Genomic DNA, 16,919 nt, shown 5'->3' on the forward strand with positions numbered 1-16,919 from the left:
AATTAGTCTTGATTTCTTGGATATTTAAATGACAGTTATGAAACTAGACTGGTGAGTCCTCAAACATGAAACACCGTGGCTAAGGATTTCAAAGCCATCTACTAGAGGATTTGAATGCATAAGTTGAGGGACCTATGCTTTTAAATCCCCAGAGCTGGTTTGCAAATATCAACCTGTATGAGTGCTACATGGATACTAGCAATGGAGGCAAAATCTACTGGAGCATATTCATCCTCCTATTAAATCATGGATGCATGCTACGATTCGGGAATGTATTGAATTTGTTGGTGCTGAAGGCATATATATATATATATATATATATATGCTTTCGTAGATTTTCACGGGTACAGGAATGCAGGTTTTGGTGTCCTCGGGTATCTTCCCGTGTAAAAGTTGGGGTGTCTAGGCGACGTTTCGACGAGGTCTCACTCATCATCTTCAGGCTGGTGCTTTCGGCTTCTTGTTGCTATATATATGCCTTCAGCACACATATATATATATGTGTGTGTGAGTGTGTGCGTGTGTTATCTATCCATTATTTGTTATCGATCCACTATCCATTATAAAATGGAACAATTGTATCGGAACAATGCCAATACAATACAAATAAAACACAATAAAGCCATACAGTTGTCCATCAGTAAACAATAAAACAGGGACAGAGCAACCCTCCCAGACTGGATCTGAAGGTTGCATTAGGCAGAGGTGCCCCTCCACCCAGCTCTCCCAAATCAGCTGGCCTCTTGCCAGCTGCCAAATGTGTGAGTGGGCAAGAATCCATTCACGGCATCTTTTGCCAGTGGGAACAGTGAAAACAGCAAAAATGGGAAACTGCAAGCGCAGGTGCAGGGCTGAGTTGGCCCAGGATCTCCTGGATCCCAGGCTAGCCTGCCAGTCATTGTACAATAGCGTCAAGCCTGAATCTGATTGTCTTGCTTCCCTTTTGTTGTAACCACCAAGAGAAGTAGTTCGCCTGAGTAGGTAACAGAGGATACTGCGTTACACCTCTCAGTTCATGTGTGATGTTAGTAATGCCAGGTAGACAAGAGGTAGCATCTGGAAAGACTGCTTCTGGTGTTGCTGGAGCAGTTTATGAGGTCAGAAATATGCATATGTGCCCTAGCTGAATATACCCTGTTTTATTTCTGACAGGCCAACTGTGAGCATAAACAGGCATTAAACAACAAAACAGGTTAAAGCATATTTCACTTCTGCTTTTCTCACAGCTTGTAGTATTTGGTGGAAGTGGAACGAATCAGTCCGAATAAGTTATGCAAATCAGACAGATTAATTTTGTACATAATGCATGATTAGGGCACTTGGAGTGCATATTATGCAAATGGTGTCAACTGCGTTTGAGGGGTTAGGGTTTGGCAAACCCTGTTTAAGGAGGAAGCAATTACTTGAACAACCCCCTCTAGGAAGCTTGCAGGGTTGCCAAGTTGACATCCGTGACACCTCCAACAGAATATCAGTTACTAAATTAGCTGTAATATCACATGTCTGTGAGAGGAATGATTATCTTTCCCAGTGCTTGCTCTGGTTGCCACTTTTCTATTGGTGTGTCACGATTTCCACTGCAGACACAAATCCATAGGCGGAAATATCTGGGTTTGATTTTTTAAACTATTTCCTCAAACAAGTCTCGCCCAAAAGTCAAAGCCAAAATTTGCTTTTTATGCGGTTTTGAAGTGCCAGATTATTATGACAACTTGCAAAAGTGGAACCAATTATCTTTATTGCTGCTTAACAGAACACACAATATATATATATCCCAAGCTAATGTAATCCATACTTAATTTTGCAGTTAGCAACCCTGAATGGCTAATTCTATAAAATGCCACAATGAAATGAAAGAATGGCCTGAAGATACAAAACAGTTACTGGTACTTTCAACAGTCTAATGGGTAAAGATGGCTTAGGTTGCCTCCAATCCCACTGGAGATGCCAGGGACAGAAAATAGGACTTCTTGCATGCATTGATTACTTCTAAGGCCAGGGCTGAACTGATACTACCCTTGCTGGTGCCTTTCCCGGGAAAGTCAGAGGCTCACTATGTCAGGTTCCTACTGGAAGACCGGACAAAAGCTAGACCATTGGCAGTGGCAAAAATTTTATCGGTGGTTGCAAGAACAAATGAGCCCTATATTCCAAACAAAGTGCTTGATTAACCTGGAGGTAGGCTGTATGAACTCTGTATTGATTTGTAATGTTTTGTTGGGCCTCTGGACCATAATAAAGATAGTTGTTGTTGTTGTACTTCTAAGTAAGTATACGCTGCATAGCAGCCAAAGTCTACCAAATTTCTAATCAAAATATTTAAAAAAACATAAACAGTATAACTGGTATACATTTGGCCTCATATAACTCCCTGAATGGTATCTGACTAAGTTTTACTAGGGACGCTGGTGGCACTGTGGGTTAAACCACAGAGCCTAGGACTTGCTGATTAGAAGGTCAGCGGTTCGAATCCCCACAACAGGGTGAGCTCCCGTTGCTCAGTCCCTGCTCCTGCCAACCTAGCAGTTCGAAAGCACGTCAAAGTTCAAGTAGATAAATAGGTACCGCTCTGGCGGGAAGGTAAACGGCGTTTCCGTGCACTGCTCTGGTTCACCAGAAGCAGTTGTGTCATGCTGGCCACATGGCCCGGAAGCTGTATGCCGGCTCCCTCGGCCAATAAAGCGAGATGAGCGCCGCAACCCCCGAGTCGGCCACAACTGGACCTAAGGGTCAGGGGTCCCTTTACCTTTTACTAAGTTTTACTCAGAGTAGACCTACTGAAATCAATGGACATAATATTGTCATGTTCATTCATTTCAGTGGGTCTATTCAGAATAAAACTCCATATATAGCCAATATGGCACCACTCATGTGCAAGGTGAAGGTATTAGCAAGCTTGGATGAACTCCAAGATTTGTAGACACACAACAAAACAGGGAGGATAATCCCTATGAGGGACCCCAAAACATCCTAATGAAGACAGAATATGCTCTTGTGGTCACACAATGCTGAGTGCCTATTGTGGAGCAAGAAGGTGGGAGGAGAAATGCAATGGAGTGCCCTGGAAATGGGCACAGCCAGCTAGCACCCTGAACACTCCACGCTGCAGCATTTTATTGCAGGTTTCTCTTGTCCGCTAACCAAGAGCAAAGGGTTTCCCCCTCCCTGCAATCACTGATATGAATGGCAGTTGCATTCACTATGTCAATTAAAACCTACCTCCTTGCTTTTGAAGCCATAGCACAATTTCCCTAGCTAACAGATCACACTGTTTGCATCAGTGTTAAATTACGTATCGGGCTGTATGTAACACTGTATGCCAAATAGGCAAGGTTATTTATTGCATTGCCTTGGAGCAGAATGAACAGAGGTTGTTTTCATAAAGAACACTATAAACCGGGTCCGCTACCCTGAGGGATCACGCCCTTTTGCTAAAAGGTATAACTAATCATTTCAGCTGCTCAGAGAGGGTTTCTCCCTCCCCATTCCATTTGTGGAATTTCAATTACAGGGGAGTGCTTTTATGTCCCAGTCATACATGACTGCAGTTACTCCTGACCAGGAAAATTTGCAAATCAAATGTTCCTTGTAGTTTACTGAAGGGATATATGTGTTCGCCCTTTTTTGGCAGATGCAGCAGAATGTAAGGGTATGTTTTCTGAACACTTTCACCTCATCTTCCACATAAAAAATGGATCTTATTCCAAACTGAGAATTTGACAGGAATGAATGAATGAACAACTGATGTTCTGGTAGCAGCAAATGTTTTTTGTTTGTTGGTTGGTTATTCCTGGTAATGAAACCAACTATTAATTTCAAAAGCACTTTGACAGCCTTGTGACGCTAAGCTAGATGCTAAGAGATTTGTAGTTCATGCACGCCACATACGAAGGCAATTCTGCAAGCAGCCCGGACTAACATAAGAATGTAAGAGAAGTCCTGGTTGTTGTTGTTTACTCATTTAGTCGTTTAGTCGTGTCCGACTCTTCGTGGCCCCATGGACCAGAGCACGCCAGGCACTCCTGTCTTCCACTGCCTCCCCCAGTTTCGTCAAACTCATGCTGGTAGCTTCGAGAACACTGTACAACCATCTCGCCCTCTGTCGTCCCCTTCTCCTTGTGCCCTCAATCTTTCCCAACATCAGGGTCTTTTCCAGGGAGTCTTCTCTTCTCACGAGGTGGCCAAAGTATTGGAGCCTCAGCTTCAGGATCTGGTAGCTCAGGCCAAAGGACTGCCCAGTCTAGAGTCCTGCTTTCTGCAGCAACAAGCCAAATTCTTATGGGAAGCACACAAGCAGGACATGACCAGAACAGTCCTCTTCTGCTGTTGATCCCTAAAAACTGGTATTATTTCAGAGGTATGTGGCCTGTGATCCTAGAGTTAGCACATAGCCATTATGACATGGGCTGTGCAGCTCCATCCATGGAGGTGAAAACATGAAGGCATATGCACACTTACCTGGGATTAAGCCCCGCTGTACTGAATGGGACTTACTACTGAACAGATTGCATTGTTAAGAACTTAGGTCTGTTAGTTTTTTCCTCCACAGCCAATACCAGGACCACCACCAACAAAAGATATAGGTACACAAGAATTGTGCCTGGCAAAAATTTTCTTTCTTCACTTCTCAGCTCACCCATAACTTTAAATATGAGCTGACATCACAGAGCGGCTGCTCATTACATTAAGTGAAACAGGAGAAAGAAACTGTGCAAACCCCAAAACAGCTGTTTCAAACTTTTCTGTTAACAACATTGGATGGTTTATGGGGAAAGGAGGCTATATAGATTTTTCCTAGGAGTGCACTTGTGTTTCACTCTCTGGAAAAACAGGTTGCGCATATTTATTAAAAAACCAAGCAAAATTGTTTTTTTAATCCACTGTACATCCATATTCAGTGTGCATAACAAAATTGTAAGTTAGATTTTAAATAAGTTTTTAAAATATATATCTTTCAAAAAGAATCCTTTCTCTTCCCTGTTCATGACATGCTTGCCCAATGCATACAAGTAACAGTCTATACTATGTAAATTTCACTTGTATAAATATATCCAAATCAAAAGGAATGAGAAAGAGAAATAAAAATATGGAAGAAGTGTCCACTGCTAACAACCACCTCCATATACAAGGGGCAAACTACACAGTACATAGCATGGTGTGACACAACTTGAGTTTGTTTAAAAGACTAACCACACAATCCTATAATGTGCACACAAAAGTAAGTCTAATTAAAGTCAATGGGACTTGCTCCTAGGTATGCAGGTATGGGATTGCAGCCTAACTTAAAACTATGGTTTGACAATCCAGGATCATCAATCTTTTTGTTGTTGTTTAAATTAACTATAGTTTCCAGGTTTTGGCTTCATACCAGGAAGGCTTTTCAAGGAGTGGGGAGGATTTGAAATCCTGTACAGTGGTACCTTGGGTTAAGTACTTAATTCGTTCCGGAGGTCCGTACTTAACCTGAAACTGTTCTTAACCTGAAGCACCACTTTAGCTAATGGGGCCTCCTGCTGCTGCCGCGCCACCGGAGCATGATTTCTGTTCTCATCCTGAAGCAAAGTTCTTAACCTGAAGCTCTATTTCTGGGTTAGCGAAGTCTGTAACCTGAAGCGTATGTAACCCGAGGTACCACTGTAGAACTTCAAAGTGGGGAGGCTCCAAAAGCCCACTCAGCACCAATCCCTTTCAACACAGAGATCAGTTCAGGGTAGGTTTTCCAAGACTCCCCACACCCACCCCTTTCAAGCCCTGATTGTGGAGCCTAAAAGGAGGGTTATGGGAGACTTGGAATTCTGCCCCACGTTCATCCTTGCAAACTTTTGCCCCACCCCACCTGGCAAAGTTGAGTGTCTGTGCACACAGGAGTGGGCACGACAAGCCGATAATTTTGCTGCCCCACTTCCCAACCTGCTGCTTGGGACACATGCCAGCTCTCTCCCACCTGCTTGGTCCAGGCCTGCATCCATGATGAGAAGTCTTCTATGACTTTTGAAGTAAGAATGCAGTTTCTTTGCTCATAAATTGATACAGAAGGGATGTTGTGTTGCTGCAGAGCTTTAGAAAAGACACGTTTCTGAGCAGGGTGCACCCTCTTCTGGTAAGAAACAGCATGTGCAATTGTTATTGAACAAACAAAATTATGACGTGGATTTTGTCAACAAAGAGTTCTGTTGAGCCATATTGACTACTCGCAAATGGTGATCAATCATCACCATGTATATCACTCCTTGCAAAAGTTAATCATATCCTATACAACTTTACACATGAGTCCCATTTACTTGTAGGTTTTACTCCCAAGTAATTTTAGGATCGGTACCCAATCCGATTCATCTTTACACAGAAGTAATTCCCAACTTCTCAATGGATCTTCTACCCAGCATTCCCAAACTATGTGTGCTTAAAATGTAGAAGCCTCTAGCTGATATATATTTATCACTGAATTTTATGTATGATTGTTATTAATCGAGGGCCAAATGTTCGTTTTATTAACATACTGATCCCGCCCTTTATTATCAAATTCCAATTCAGCTTACAAAAAAATATATATATATAATAAAAGCTAGATCCCATTCAGGTAGAAGGTGCTTAAGAAATAAAGAGAACAGGTCTCTGCCCGCAGGAGCTTCCAATCGAGAAAAAGACACACTGGAAATAGATGGAAGCAGCCCGCGATCGTCTCCTCCTCCTCCTTTGCCACCCATCTTGAGTCCGGACGCTGCTTAGGTGCAGCCTCCTCGGTCCCCCCCCCCCAAAGAATGGCTGTTTGGTTCCGCCCACAGCCTAAAGTACCTATGCTCACTCTACCCCCACCCCTGTCTCAATGGTTCGGTCCTCTTTCAGCCATCCAATTATCTTCCCCCCCTCAACCCGCTTCCTCCCTCAAACACTTCTCTGAAGCGATTCTCTCTCTCCCCCGCCCTCCGCGCGCGCGTGTGTGTGTTCGGCGCGCGCACCTCTGCCGTCACATCCGCAAGGGCTCGTCGCCCCTCGTTTCTCGCGACGCTTTCCCAGGGTTCCCGCTCTCTTTTCCAAGATGGCGGCTCCCGAGGTGGCTCCGGCTGAGAGCTGGCTCCGTACCCGGGACGTGCATCTGCACGAAGGGCCCGAAGACTTCGGGTCGCTGCTGCTGTCGGCCCCGGTCCTGGAGGGGCTGAAAGCTGCCGGGTTCCTGAGGCCTTCCCCAGTGCAGCTCAAAGCCATCCCGCTGGGGCGCTGCGGCCTTGGTGAGGCGGGATGAGGGATTGGGATGAGGGGTGTGGGCTGTCGCCTTGTGCGGCAGGATCCCCAGGGTCAGCAGATCCCGATATGGATCTTTCTTTCTCCTCGCCATTGTTCCTTGTGTAGATCTCCACTCCTTCCCTGGCAGGGAATGGACTGCCATTGGGGTTTGAGCTTCGGGTGCCAAAATGTCTTGGGCCGGCCCTGGGTGCCAAAGGATAGGAGAGTGCCAAAAACTTGCGTTGGGAAGAAAAATGCTGAGGCATGTGGGTTGTAGAAGGTACAGTGGTACCTTGGTTCCCAAACTTAATCCGTTCCAGAAGTCTGTTCCAAAACCAAGGCTCGCTTTCCCATAGAAAGTAACGCAGAATGGATTATTCCATTCCAGGCTTTTAAAAGCAACCCTTAAAACAGCAATTTAACATGAATTTTACTATCTAACGAGACAATTGATTCATAAAAAGAAAGCAATAAACAATGTACCGCAGTCACACAATCAGTCAGTAGCTGAACTGGGTTCCACACAGTCAAAAAAACAAAAGAGAGAGCCACAAAAATACAAAATAAATAGCAAAAACAGGCAGACCTCAGCGTAACACTCAAAACGGAAGTGTGGCACTCAAATAGGAAGCATAACACTCAAAACGGAGCACGTTTGGCTTCTGAAAAAAGTTTGCAGACCAGAACACTTCTGGGTTTGCAGTGTTTGGGTTCCAAGTTGTTTGAGTACCAAGGCGTTTGAGAACCAAGGTACCACTGTAACAGCCATTTTACCTTTCGGAGGGTGATGTGCCAGAGCTTTGTGCTTTCATTCAAAGCATGTTTAAGGAGGCCTTTCTGAGGCAATGAGCCTTTTGCATATTGCAGTAGGCTCCTTAGCTAAGTGGTTAATATGCAAAACTGGGCTGTAGGTTGCAGGGCAGCCAAACTAAAGTGGCATGTGCCACAGATGCAACCATTGTCTTCTTTTGTCTTTGTGGATTTTTTTTAAAGGTGTAAAGAGAGGGCATGGAGGGAGATGGACTATGAAAAACAGACAATAAAACATTTACCGTATTTTTCGTCCCATAGGACGCACCTAGTTTTTTTGGGGGGAAATAAAGGAAATTCCCCCCCCCCTTTACTTCCCCCCCCCCAAACCAGGTCGGGGAAACCAAACCAGGTCGGGGAACAGCGGGATGGGGCGCTGCGCCTCCCCGCTGTCCCCCGAGTTTGTGGGGCTGGCCGATGTCTGCCCTGCACGAGGGGCGCTCTGGAGCCGGGTGGCAGGCTGCTATCCGCAGCGCGGGGAGCCCTGCAGGAACTCCCGCAGGGCTCCCCACGCTGCAGATGTCTGCCCGGCGGGAGGGGCGCTCTGCTTCAGGGCGCATCGCGCGCCGGGCGGCAGGCTGCGCACCGACCCCTCTCGCTCTCCAAGCTTCAGCGAAAGCCTGTATTCGCCCCATAGGACGCACACAGATTTCCCTTCCATTTTTGGAGGGGAAGAAGTGCGTCCTATAGGGCGAAAAATACGGTAAGTTGGGTCTGTGCAGGACTTTTGGATTAAAATTGATGTTTTGAGAGTCTTATTATTGATTGATTTGGTGAATACTCTGTATATGTCCTGGTATGCAGTGAGATGAGAAATCAAGCACACACATAGCATTTTACATCCACCTGCATATTGTAGAGAAAGATCAGAAGTGAAGGGCAAGTTGCCTTCAAGAAAATTGCTATTACAAGAAGACCCACTCCTGGTGCCCCTTTTGTGCTTGTACCAGCATAGGAGCTTTGTGTTATGTGTTTGTTTGTATGTCACTTGGAAGACACAAAATTGCCAGATGAAGCTAATAATACTGATGAAACACCTAGTGTCAATTTTAATATATATTAATGTGATTGGTGTACTGTAAATATTTATTCGCTATTAGATGGCTGACTGTTGGATGGTTTTAGCTTTGGAGCGATATTCCATTGAAAGTGAATTGGTTGCTGATGACGTGACTGGCCTTATTTACTTGATTCTTTTGTCCTGGATTTTTGGTGGTGATCTTTTGGCTGCTTCTTGACATTTTTCTATTTGTTTTCTTTTCAGATCTCATTGTACAAGCAAAATCTGGCACTGGTAAAACCTGTGTCTTCTCTACTATTGCACTTGATTCCCTTATTTTGGAAAGCCTGGTTACGCAGGTGAGCATGATAGTTTTGTGTAAAGTTTTGAGAGAAGTGATGTCAGTAATCAATAACAAGATTATTTACAAGGGCAGTGCTATTCAGTGAGAGTTTCATTCTAGCTCCCTCATAGGTAAGCTTTATTATAACGATATAGGTAGGTAGCCGTGTTGGTCTGCCGTAGTCAAAACAAAATAAAAACATTCCTTCCACTGGCACCTTAGAGACCAACTAAGTTTGCTATTGGTATCAGTTTATTATAACTATTACATATGGATTTATGCTGATATTTAAGGATGCTTTGTAAGTGTGATTGACACTTATTGAGGGGATATCTGGCTTCTAGCTGACTAAAACTGCCATCAAAGAAGTGTCACTTATTGGTCCCTCAACTGTTACGGGAGCAGAGGGGTTAATAATCTAGGAAATATGATGTATTCATTTTTTGTTTGTTCTTCTAGTCTATTCACAGCTTGACCTTTTTTCAGATTTTGATCTTGGCCCCTACCAGAGAGATTGCTGTTCAGATTCATGCAGTTATTACAACTATTGGGATCAAGATGGAAGGTTTGGAATGTCATGTCTTCATTGGAGGAACCCCTTTAAACCAAGATAAAATGAGGCTGAAAAAGTGTCACATAGCAGTTGGCTCTCCTGGTGAGACAAATAAAATGATACATGTTTATCAAATCTTGTATTGTGCTACAAAAACTAGTGGATGCTATCTGTGCAAACATATTTACAGAGCAGAATTTGAAAACTGCACATAGAGAGTTAATCAGTCATATTTATCAAGGTGCTATGTTTATTATTCTTTTGCAAAAGTATATTTATTTCAGTTAGATGTGTTGTATGCTTAAGATCCTAATGCAATTTTTATTGTTGCCAGGGCGCATAAAGCAACTCATAGAACTGAACTATCTGAATACAGCCAGCATTCGTCTCTTCATTCTTGATGAGGCAGATAAGCTTCTGGAAGAAGGTAGTTTCCAGGATCAAATCAAGTAAGAGTAGCCTACCAGTAATCATTATAATCTTTTTGTTTCTGAAACATATTTGGTTTGAAGTGTTTGTTCTAAATGGTGCTTTTCCTCCCCTCCCTCTCTCTTTAGTTGGATTTATTCTTCTCTACCAGCCAATAAGCAAATGTTGGCTGTGTCGGCCACCTATCCTGAATCCTTGGCTAATTCTTTGACTAGGTACATGAGAGATCCCACCTTTGTGAGATTGAATCCCACGGACCCAAGTCTCATTGGTATGTACGATGTGCTCTTTGCATTTCTGCACAACCCTCCAAATACGTTGAGAGTTGTATGCTTGAGTCTAAGGTAGTAGTGGGGAACCTATGACCTTTCAGTTGTTGCTGGCCTTTAATTCCCATCATCCTTGATGCTGGATGCTGGGGCTGATGGAAGCCAGCCCCATGCTGGCTGGGGCTGATGGAAGTTGAGAGTCCAACAGTTTCTGGAAGGCCATACAATCACCACCCCAGTTATAGACTTTGCCACCTTGATAAATATGTGGTTTGAATTTATTGTCTGCCATGTTAATGCTCTATATAACAACTTAGCCAGAAATATTGGGACAACCATTTATTATTGTTACATTTGTATCCTTTCCTCAAATGAGTTTTTGTTTGTACAAATGTTATATAAGCCCATCCTGTTTTGGTTAGGGTTGAAGCAGTACTTCAAAGTTGTGAAATCTCACCCGTTACCTCATAAGACTTTTGAGGAGAAGGCTGAGCATTTACAGGAGCTGTTCAGCAAGATTCCTTTCAACCAGGCCTTGGTCTTCTCGAATCTACATAGCCGGTATTTTATGTTTTTAAAAAAATCTAGATTAGCTAAAATAACAATGAATTATTTGGGGTTTTATAGCAATGCTCCTGTTTCTGTAAGTGAAAGCCAATGCACATTAAAGTGGGTGAAGCTAGTGAGTTTCTAGGGCTGTAAGATTGGTCATCTATTGTTTAGTGTGTCATGCAGTATTGAATTGAATTAAAACAGTAGGATTTATTTTTAAAAATCTCATGCTTTTAAAACACACACCATATTTTTATGACTTAAAGACCAAGAGTTCATCATATATACAGTGGATGAAATAATCAAGGGGAAATGATTCCAGATTAAATCAACTGTTCTTGCATCTTACTGTGCCAGGAACAATATGCTGCTAAGTTTAGCTGTTTATTAAATATTTGTTATACACTCCTGTCAAACAGTTTTGAGGAGCTGGCAAGTGCGGCAGTCATGAAGTGTTATGCTATAAATACATTTACTGTATTTTCTTTTTCACTGTTTCAGAGCTCAACACCTAGCAGATTTACTGACTTCCAAAGGATTTCCTGCTGAGTGCATTTCAGGCAAGTTTGCAGGCCTATTGATAATTTTTTCTTATATTGATTTCAGCAATGTTGTATGTGGAATTTGTTGTTTTCACGCACATGTGTAAGTAAGTATGTTGTTTTAAGTTGCAGTTGTATAAATATTAATTTAGGAGTAAGGCCCATTTGAGCTTGGTAGGAATTAATAATAATAATAATAAATTTTATTTATATCCCGCCCTCCCCAGCCGAAGCCAGGCTCATGTATATACAATGTATATACTATGCTTTCGTAGATTTTCACGGGTACAGGAATGCAGGTTTTGGTGTCCTCGGGTGTCTTCCCGTGTAAAAGTTGGGGTGTCTAGGCGACGTTTCGACGAGGTCTCACTCGTCATCTTCAGGCTGGTGCTTTCGGCTTCTTGTTACTGGAACAGAGCAGGATCTCAGTGTTTGAGTTCCTATAAATACTGTTGAGGGGTGTGGTGTATAGCCTCCAATGTTCTGGGCAGAGAGGAAGTTCCCAGGCTAGTGTGCCTTTTCTTCTTTTGTTCCTTAATTGCTTGAGGGATATCTTGAGTGATTTCTTGAGTGATATCCTGAGTACCACTGAGTACCATAGTATAATGTATATACTATGTATATACAATAGATAAATTAGACAAAAGTGTCTGTGGAGGAGACGTGGTAGCAAACTACCCTAATGATTCTGCTAGTACTTTTGTTGTCTGGTCTTCATTTCTCCATTTGTTCGTCTTTCTCTAGGCAGTATGAATCAGAACCAACGACTTGATGCTATGGCTAAACTCAAGCAGTTTCATTGCAGAGTCTTGATTTCAACTGATTTGGTGAGGTTCCCCCCACTCCACCCTGATGTCGAATTTTTAAAAAGTGTAATGGTTTATAGATGTACTTCATATAGATCTGACTTTAAGGAACTAGAAACTCAACCAAGCTAGTGCGCCCATGTCTCTGGGAAATGTGCTAGTACATACAAATGCAGTAGTATTTGAAACAGTTCATTCTTTTCACTAAAATATGTTGTAAATCAATCTTGAGAAGAGGAAAATACTAACCACTATTTGATGCTCTTGTCTTTCCAAAGTTTAGTCTACTTCCAGCATATTTCTATTAAGGTTTGTATAGACAGTTGTGAGCAAGAATGAAAGCATAGTATTTTCAGAGTAGTCTCCTTGAGGAAGACCCAGAGAAGTGTCATTTAGATGGCTTTGAAATTAGTATGGTTTAAATTGCAAAATTACATTAATGCATCCCAGGGAGCCTTCTGTGGATTGTGCCCACTTACTGTAATGAAACTATGCTGAAGCAGTTGTTTTTGAGCAACACACCCAGCAGCATTTAGAAGATAACTGAAGGCAGCCCTGTTTAGGGAAGCTTTTAATGTTTGATGGGTTACTGTATTTTAATATTTTGTTAGAAGCCGCCCAGAGTGGCTGAGGAAGTCCAGCCAGATGGGCGGGGTAAAATAAATAAATAAATAAATAAATAAATAAATAAATAACAAAAGTAGTCCTTCGGAACTAGAGCAAATGGCTTGTTTTGTGTCTTAATGTGTGTAAATTGATTGGGAGGCTGCGGTATTTTATTCATGGTACCATGGAACAACTGAAGAAGTCTAAATGTTGTGCTTGGCTTGTTTCCTCCTTACTACCACCTTTAACTTCACCCATCCTTCCTCTCAGACTTCCCGTGGAATTGATGCTGAGAAGGTGAATCTAGTCATCAACTTGGATGTGCCTTTGGATTGGGAAACATACATGCATCGGATTGGCAGAGCTGGGCGCTTTGGTAAATACTGCTTTGAGTTTGCTATGCAGTGGCAGGTGCTGGATCTACAACTCTTTCCAACTGATTTATCTCTCTGCTTTGTCACAGGAACTTTAGGGCTAGCAGTGACATATTGCTGCCGTGGGGAAGAAGAAAACATGATGATGAAAATTGCACAGAAATGTAACCTTCGGTTGCTTCCTTTACCAGGTACAAGTGTTTCTGGTGTATGTGGGACCATGATGCATTAATTTGAGCATGTCTTTATGCGGGGAAGGTGGGGGCAGGAAAACTGGCCCTCCAGAAGTACAGTTCCCATCACACCTGGTCATTGACCGTTTGCTGTTGAACAGCAGTGGGTGAGCCACAGGTTCTCTGTCCCTGTCCTTCTGAATGGCGCTATAGTAAATGTTTCAGAGTTGATGCAGGTGGTTAAGCTGCAGTCTTGTACTTGCTTACCTGGGAGTAACTCCCATTAAATTAAGTGGGGTTTCTTTTTATACTATGTATAGGTTTGTACCATAGGCCCATTCTGAATCTTAAATAGTTAGCTAATTGTTTCCTGAGTGGAAATACTGAATTATTTCAGAAAAGTAATGTACCAGAGTTCTTAGTTGTTAAATCATTTAAAGTCACAGAATCATAGAATTGTAGAGTTGGAAGGGACCACAAGGGTCATCGAGTCCAACCCCCTGCCATACAGGAATCTTTTCCCCCAACATGGAGCTCAAACCCATGACCCTGAGGTTAAGAGTCCCGTGCTTTACCACCTGAGCTATCCAGTAAAGCTAGATTCATTGACAATATAATTAATAGCCCAGTAATTAAGACACTAAATAAATAATACATTTGGTCAAATACGGGAGCTGCTTAGTATGACAACCTTGTGACCTTCAACAGTATAAAAACTGAGAAGCTCTAAAGAGGACAGGAAACAATATTTGCAAACAAGATGAATTTAGATTTCTGAAGATGTTCCTTTCTGGCAGAGCAGTTCAGCAAGAGAGATTGTGAAACCTTAACTTTTGGAAGCTGTCAAAAGAAGAAATTTGACTGTTTCAGATGGACTTAACCCAGTTATTGGCTTATAGGATCATTATTCTTTAGCCCTGACTGTTTTACAACATTATGTAACATCATTTGGCTTATAGCAATACTTTTGTATGTATTGATCTTTCTTTTATTTTTAAACTACAGTCTAGTAAAAACACCTGGCACATGCTTGTAATCAAATGCTTGCATTCAAAACATTTATGATGGTGTCACTTAGATATATTTGTGATTATGAGAATTTCTTTGAAAAGAGATACTGTATGTTGCTCTTGACTAATAACATTTTTCTCTTGTGAAGAACCTATACCTCCTGGGCTCATGGAACAGTTTGAAGGCTGGGATGTCGAAGTCACTGCTGTCCCATATCCCAATGCTTCACTGCATGCATCTCTGTTGCCAGCTAAGAGACCAGAGGGGACCATGCAGCACACAACAGTAAGCACCAGTGCTCCTGTTGTTTGTGAAAACTCTGTTGCAGCCAAGCCAAAACAAGCCCTCAAACAGAAGCAATTACTTAAAACGAGAACGGAGGATACAAAACCAAAAATAACCAGGAAGCAACAGTCGTCCCATAGTATCACTCAGCAGAAGCGCCAAATAGAGCCTTGTCTTCAGACTTCTGGAAAGCATAACGAGGAGGTGGACAGGGAAACATTAAAAAGCATGCTTCCCAAGATCCCTTGCTTATCATCATTTAAGGGCCAGCAGTCCACCAGCACATGGAGCATGGCGGAGTTCATTGAGGATTATGAATACTTCATTAAAGAAGGCTCAGAGAGAGAAGTGGAAATAGTAAGAAGCTATACAGGCCCAGGAGAGCAGCATCAACACCCAGAAAGTGATACTAATAGAATTTATACTGAAACAGAATCCAGCTTGCATGCTGCAAAAGCTCACGTATTGACAGGAGACTCTGATAGCGATAGTAGCTCTTACAGTTCTGGGTCATCCACCTCTAGCTGGGAGGACCAGTCATATAGTAAAGCATCTTCAGATACACAGCAAAAAGACAATGGTGCACTGACATCAGATCAGAAATGTGTTTTGCAGTTCAGTGGTGTCCCTGAACCACCACTGTTCCAAACGAGTCCTCAGCTCCAGAAGATAAAGGAACAGAATGTAAAACAGAGCAGTCAAAGCCGCTTCCGTTGTACCACCAAGCCTTCCAAGAGCAAGAATTTAAAAAGTGTATCTGAAGTCAAACCTACTCCTTTCCCTGAGTGTGAAGATCAGAGTTATGAGGAATACTGGCGAGCATATTACCGGGCTTGGCGGGACCATTATGCAGAAGCTTCTCGTTCATACTACCAAATGTATCAGCGACCATCAAACTTACTAACTGCTTATCATGCCAATGCAATCTATTTTGAAGAGTTGTTGCGCGGTAACAGATAATGGGAATTCCTGCCACACGAAACCTAATAGTGGAATCTTAAATCACCTTTCTGTTTCTGTTTACACTCACATATTTTCTTTATTCCATGTATATACTGTTTTGTATACTTTCCAGAAGGTGAAATGCTGCAACAGTATTGCTAATAAATAGTATGAAAATAGTGTTGTATATTGATACTGATTTACTCTTGGCATAAGATGCATGGGAAATCTGTTGTAGATTACTGTTCTCATTTATTTTGGGTTATGAACTTGGAAAAGATTACTGCCTTTACTTTTTTCCCTCATGTATGGTGAGCGTTTTAATTTGTACAGAGGTTAACATGCTCATTTCTGGGTGTCAGATGTACCAAAATATATGGCCGCTTCTTCTCATTTCTCTGTAATCTCAGTTGAGTTGTGGGACTAATCTATCTTAAAATGCCTGTATTCCCATCCAGCAAATAGCACTCATTCTTTGAGAGGTAAAATGGAGCCTAATTGTCCAGAATGCTAGTTTCTTTCTCTGGATTCCCCATCTTGCTACTCTGAAGGCCTTTGTGGGTAACAGGGGCAAATAACTTCTCATTCATAGGATGGAGAGGGTAAAATGCTTAAAGATCTCAAGAGATTCTGTTTAGACCTTACAATTTCCCTTAAGCTTCGTGAGAACTTTAAACTATTGTTTGAGAAATGGGTCAGAAAGAAACTTTAGAAAGCAATCCCTTTAAAGTAAGAAAATACTTATTTTTAAAAAATCTCACGTATGATTTCTATTCTTGATGAAGTTCATTCTTAGAGCCTTCTTTATTGTATTATTAATAATAATAATACCCCACCCATCTGGCTGGGTTTCCCCAGCCACTCTGGGTGGCTCACAGCATATATCAGAACATACTAAAACATCAGACATAAATAATACAGGGCTGCCTACAGATGTCTTCTAAGAGTCAGTTGTTTTTTCCCTTGACATCTGATGGGAGGTTGTTCCACAGGGCGGATGCGA

The 16,919-nt window shown here is 42.3% G+C and overlaps 1 protein-coding gene across 1 annotated transcript; it reads left to right on the forward strand.

Annotated features, from left to right (window-relative positions):
- The first annotated feature begins 7,005 nt into the window (after window positions 1-7,005).
- DDX20 (DEAD-box helicase 20) lies at window positions 7,006-16,096 on the forward strand. Its single transcript, XM_077929062.1, has 11 exons — window positions 7,006-7,226; window positions 9,296-9,390; window positions 9,861-10,029; window positions 10,262-10,376; window positions 10,485-10,627; window positions 11,048-11,186; window positions 11,679-11,741; window positions 12,468-12,546; window positions 13,402-13,507; window positions 13,595-13,696; window positions 14,838-16,096. Exons 1-11 carry the CDS (start codon window positions 7,037-7,039, stop codon window positions 15,932-15,934), a joined length of 2,298 nt encoding a protein of 765 aa, XP_077785188.1. The 5' UTR covers window positions 7,006-7,036; the 3' UTR covers window positions 15,935-16,096.
- Window positions 16,097-16,919: the final 823 nt, after the last annotated feature.

Source organism: Podarcis muralis, chromosome 5 (genome assembly GCF_964188315.1).
Source record: "Podarcis muralis chromosome 5, rPodMur119.hap1.1, whole genome shotgun sequence".
NCBI classification, from domain to species: domain Eukaryota; kingdom Metazoa; phylum Chordata; class Lepidosauria; order Squamata; family Lacertidae; genus Podarcis; species Podarcis muralis.